The following is a 6,000-nucleotide window of genomic DNA, read 5'->3' on the forward strand; positions in this document are numbered from 1 at the left end:
TGTTTCCTATCTATTCTTTTACTTCTCCATTCTTTAACGACCTCTAAAACACACCTCATACCAATGACACGAATTCACATGCACAGCACAAGCCTCCAGAGCAGTGTCCCACATGAAGTACAAAAACAAAAGTCTCGAGGCAAAGAGCGCCTCTTGGTTTTTCCTAATGTGCAAGGCTGCAGTAGGCAGACGGAGCCAGATGCGCCGAGGAGGGGGAGAACAAGCAAATAAGAGAGAGGAGAGAGAGAGAGAGAGAGGGATGGGAAGTGCTTGCAGTTCTGCTGAGAGGAACAGAGGAGTGAGGTTACAGCGATTGATTGAGTAAATGCGGTAAAATCTCTTCCGCTGGTCTGCCAAAAAAGAGAAAGGGAAGAGGCTGATAAAGTGAGAAGTAGGATTGCTGCCCAGAGATACGGATAGAGAGAAGAGGATGGACTGAGACGGGAGAGAGAGAGGTTTAGCAGAGGACGTTTCAGTCTTTGAGGGAGAGCTCTGGAGTGCTGGTACGGAGAGAGAGGAAGACGGTAAGATGTGGCAGTGAGCCACAGCAGGACAATGAAGAGGCTGCAGTTTATCAATGCTGCGGAATCTCTCTCGGAGTGATGGACAATTAAGGGGAAAGCACTCAAGCTCATTGGATGAGGGTGATGGTCACTCTCCAGCCAATCCAATGGTGACCAGCTCCATTTATTCAGCAGGTGATGGGCAACAGCTGTGATAGAGGTATCTTGCTCTCTCTCTTCCTCTTTCTCAGCTGCGTGTTATTAGATTAACTTTAATAGATTAAGTTATCGTCCTGCTTTCAGACTGGAGGGTCATTAAAAAATCCATAATGATTGAAGTTGGGTTGAATATGCTGTTAGAAGTCATTTCCTGTTTGATAAGTTTTCTGTGTACGGTCAGTGGGGAAGCGAGGTGGTGTTTTACTGATTTTGATTTGCATTTACTCTCGTTTATGCATCTAGCTTTTATCCAAAGTGATGTAAAGTGCATTGTTTTATCACTGTGTGCAATTACTGGGATTTGAACCCATGATCTTGTGTTGCTAGTGCCAAGATCGTAATATATAAGTACCACTGTGCTTAGTCATAGGGATTGGTGCGGTTTGTCAAGTTCGGCACTGCAGAGCTCTCGCGCAAGCAGCAACTTCACAGAGAGTGTGTGTGATGTACGCAAGTTTGATCCGAGGAGCTTTGTTAATACAACAGGCAGTCTTCAAAACCCAGCTGTGAAGGAGAAAACGTGAAGTGGTGTTCTAGTCTTGTATGTTTTCATGCAAATTGAATTGCATATTTTTCTCAAGGGCAGCTGATCAAGTTGAGATGCCTTATGAAACATTTTTCATGCATCTTGAAATATCAAATAGTTGGACGGACTGCACAGATTTCGATCGGGCTGCAAAACAGGTTGAACTGCTAAATTTAGCCGTTAATCAATGGTTCTCTGGAGATCAGCCAAATGTGAGGGTGACTGATGCGTAGTTTAAGAGACATTACCTCCTGTTCATTTGATGAGAGGTTTGTTGAGTGTATGTATATTTTTAGATATTAAAGCGATAGTTAAACCAAATCGCAGTGGGCAGTTGTGGCCTAATGGTTAGTCACACTTGTAACCTGAAGGTTGTGGGTTTGAGTCTCACATCGCTCTCTTCCACTCGTTACCTCACAACTGAGGTGCCCTTGTGTAAGGCACCTAATCCCCAATCACTCCCTGGGCGCCGCAGCAAAAATGGCTGCCCTCTGGTCCAGGTGTGTGTGTGTGTGTTTGTGTGTTAAATACTCACTGCTGTGTGTGTGCACTTGGATAGGTGAAATGCAGAGCACAAATTCCAAGTATGAGACACCAAATTTAACTAAATTGAATGATCTCTTAAATATTTTCTAATTTCACTAAACATTTTCATTTAGTTTCATGAGCATTTTTATTAAACACGGACCTTTATTTTCAATAAAAGGGATTATTTCTGGTATTGTTGGCACATTTTGTAAATGTAAGCAACTAATTTAGACACGCAAACTGGGTTTCCGGTGTAGTGAGACATAAATGCTCAGCCAGATTCGCCTCGCACTCGTGCACTTTCAGATGCGGAGCCACGCGGAATGGGTTACACGCGCACTCAATGCGCACTTCCGCCAATGCCACGATTACATAATTTTTGCTGCGTGCACCTAAGTGAACTGGCAGATGCATTGAGTATAAATCGGGCTTTAATGTGGCTGGTGTCTGGAGAAGGAGAGAACGTGCACAGAGCTGGAAGGTCTTGAATGAAGCACGTTTGGCTTTAGATAAAACTACTAGTGCTGAAATATCATTGCCACAAATGATCCTGAGTGCTTGTGGTGTGATCATGCGCGGTTCGCCATTTGAATATCAGTGGTTCGAATCATGTGGAATCGCAATGCCGTCTGTCAGCATCGGCGATGGACGATGGCAATGTCTATCAGCCCAACCCTAGTTCCAAATCGGTATGACTTTATTGCTTCTGTGGAGCATGAAAGAAAATATTTTGAAAAATGTATTTTTTTGTTTTTGTTTTTTTTACCCCATTTCCTTTCATTATATGGACAAACACCCTTTTTCAAGCATCTATATCCCACAGAAAAAAATTGTTATACGGGTTTGGAATTTTGCAGTGAACTATCTCTTTAAGCTCTTCATTGTGAGTGGTGGAGGGTTTGATCTTGAGCAGTGGTGGGCAGCTCTCCAACACACCAGGCACAGTCTGTATTGTATGGATCCACTGAGGCCTGCAAGCTGAAACCAGAACCAGCGTCTTGGCCAAAAGACCTCTGGGTCAATTTCAACAGTGTTTCTTGATTCAGTGCAGACGCTGAGAGGCGGGAGTTCTGCTGCTGTTCCTATTTGGTGATGGACTGGGTTTTTATTTCTCAGGGTGAATTAACTCATTATGGGGTGATCTACACTTCAGTGAGGAGGACGGCCCGAGGGGTCTATCTCTGGGAGGCTGTGTGGATGTAGGTTACGTTCTGCTCCATCCTTGACACACATTGACTGCAGGCTCCCTGCAAATGCAGAATAAATCGGTCTGAGGAAATTAAAAATAAACTTGGCTATGAAAGGAAAATGACTAATATTCCACTTAGAAAGTCCATCCACTTTTGAGAGCACAGGGCATCCATCTGGAAGCCTGGTGGCGGCAGGTAGAGTGAGCATTTATGAGTGGATGGATGAGTGGTTTATTAAGAGGACTTAGTGAAAGCTTTGTGTTAAATCACTCTTTTAAACCTGTCTGACTGGCACTTTAGCCAGGCACAAGCTCTCTGTTAGCGACCCGCTGGGCATCATTAGGGGAGAGATGGATTTACAGAGGGCAGGTGACTTTATTAGACCCCAGACTCCATTTAAGATCAGTCACGATCAGTCAGGGGTGTAGAGACAGTTTGAAAAGTAGGGGGCACAGTAAGTTTGTGGTCTGTAAGCCAAGGCTGAATTTATTCAAAATACAGTATAAACGGGTATATTGTGAAATATTATTAACATTTAAAATTAGAGCTGGGCGATAAACAATATCATATTGACATTGCGATAAAATTTATGTAGATAACGATGATAAGGTCTGAACATTTTTACTCAAAATAAATTAATCTAACAGCCTATCACACAGCAGAAATAAACACGACAACAGGCAGTTTTGTGAGGACGTGAACACATGAAATTGATCTCCACAGCTGCTTCACAAGTCAATTCACAAGCTTTTCACTATTTTATTTGAGGAAAAACGTACACATTGAAACTGAAAGATCAAAGTTTAACTTCAAGAAATTATATATCATTTCTGTATACTAAAATGTACTTTGGAAAGTAATAATAATACAACCAAGATATTTTTTTCATCCATGTTTTAAATGTATTCATTCTCAAGGTCTATATGTGGAAAGCCTTTCCTTCCCCATTAATGGTAAATGAATATCGTGATAAATGTCGTTATCTTATGATATGGAAAACAAATATTGTGATTAATATTTTTGGTCATATCGCCCAGCCCTATTTATAATAAGCGTTTCATATTTTAATATATTTTAAATTTTAATTTGACAAAGTTGCATTTTAAGCATCACTACTCCAGTTTTCAGTCACATGATCCTTCAGAAATCATTCTAGTGTGCTGAATTGGTGCTCTAAACATTTCTTATTATTATCAATGTTAAAAACAGTTGTGGTGTTTAATATTTTTGTGGAAAGCATTATGCTTTGTTGAATAGAAATTAATAAACTATATATAAATAATATTATTGTTGTAAATATTTAACAATTTAGAAAGAATGTGATATGCAACAAATCCAGGCTCCAAACCTAACACTATTTAATAGCTGTGCAGTTATAAAAAAAGATTGTGAAAATGCCCCAATGTGTGGTAAACCATAATATAGATCTTAGCTATAACATTATAAAATAAATATTGATTTTGTGTCAGCCACCATTTCTAAATTAGTGCTTCCACAGTGTAATATTTGGTACAAATGTTGATTACACTTATAATGATTCCTCTGTCTGCAGTATCAGTAATTTATCACTCGCCTCAAACTCCCTCCTGGAAGTGATCCACAGTGGGCTTCCCCTCTGTTACAGCTCTCCGACTCAATGTTTTATAGTTCTCTGATCATTAGCGTGCATATTACAACATTTAAAGACAGCATCCTAGTCTCTCTGAAGATTTGCTGTGGTCTAATCAGTTCTTTCCTTTCTTCTCTCACAGCGGAAGCGTCTGCGGAGCGCTCTCCCAGGCGGAGGAGCATATCAGGGCTGGGCAGCTCGGAGAAGAACATTTCTATAGATGGCCCCAACTCGTCACCCTTCAAAGTGCCTGTGAGTTCATTCAGCAAAACTCATATTAGCATTACACCGGCTCATCATTACATCTCATTGACCTCATTTACTTCTTCCAGTCTGCAGTGCCAGCACTCTGTGTCCTTCAGCCATTAATTTTTTTTTAGGGCTCAGAATGACTTTTTGTGTGCTATTAAGAGTTTGCTTGGCTGATTTGCCTGCCCACCAGTGTACATTGTCCAGTATTTTTTTTAAGTGTATAATCATTTTGATAACACTTTACAATAAGCTCTCATTTGTTAACATTAATGCATTAACTAACATGCACGAAAAGTGAGCAATATATATATTTTTAACATTTAATGATGTTTGTTAGTTAATAAAATACAATTGTTCATGTTAGTTCACAGTAGGGCTGCAACGATTAATCGTTTGCAAAATAAAAGTCTGTGTTTACGTAATATAGACCCCTTAAAAGTTTGTAAACATTGCAACGTTTCCTGGTGGGCGGGGCTTAGCTGGAGGCAAAAAGAGGCACTGGACGCAATGTTGACAAGCGTAAACTAGCATGTTTTAGGAGGGATTTATTAAACATGGATGCAGAAGAAGGTTCAGAAGTGTACGAATATGTACAGTCACTGACTCTGCGGGACCGTGACAGCTATTTTTGTAAATTAACTTATGTTTTGGATATTTCCTAGACAACATATGAATTACTTTCAGGTGGTTCGGGGAATTTTTTCAAGGCTTATTGTCTAATGTAACCTAACGCTGGGCTAACTATGATTATGGCTTGCAATGTGGATTATTTTAAGAGACCATTCAAAGGATGGCACGCACATCTATCGCTGTATGTTTGTTTAACATTTAAGCTAGCTAGTGCGCTGAAGATTGGCGACTTTTCACCTATAAAACAGAAACTTGCTGATTTGTACTAGATAAAACCAACACACCATTACATATGCATCGATTATTTTACCTGATATGAAGTGTGCACTGCAAACACAAGCATTATTTATGATCGTCTCCGTCCAGTCTGTACGCCGTATTGCATTCAACCACAATTATCTTCTTGATTTCTATGAAGGAATGTCTGCCGGGATCTGGTAAAACTTTAGTTTTGAACCAAAAGTGCTGTTCCTTCTGGCAGTCAAAAACACAAGACGACATTTTAAAGTCAAACCCTCAAACTTTTAGCGCGCCCGCTATTAG

The 6,000-nt window shown here is 40.3% G+C and overlaps 1 protein-coding gene across 4 annotated transcripts in view; it reads left to right on the forward strand.

Moving 5' to 3' along the window:
* Window positions 1–6,000, forward strand: part of rasal2 (RAS protein activator like 2) — a 104,294-nt gene that overhangs the window by 65,475 nt on the left and 32,819 nt on the right. For all 4 annotated transcript variants that reach the window (XM_067362084.1, XM_067362083.1, XM_067362081.1 and 1 more), the window contains exon 4: window positions 4,718–4,827. In XM_067362084.1, coding sequence (XP_067218185.1) covers window positions 4,718–4,827 — 110 coding nt within the window. The remainder of the gene's footprint in view (window positions 1–4,717; window positions 4,828–6,000) is intronic.

This window comes from Chanodichthys erythropterus, chromosome 16 (genome assembly GCF_024489055.1).
Source record: "Chanodichthys erythropterus isolate Z2021 chromosome 16, ASM2448905v1, whole genome shotgun sequence".
NCBI classification, from domain to species: Eukaryota; Metazoa; Chordata; class Actinopteri; order Cypriniformes; family Xenocyprididae; genus Chanodichthys; species Chanodichthys erythropterus.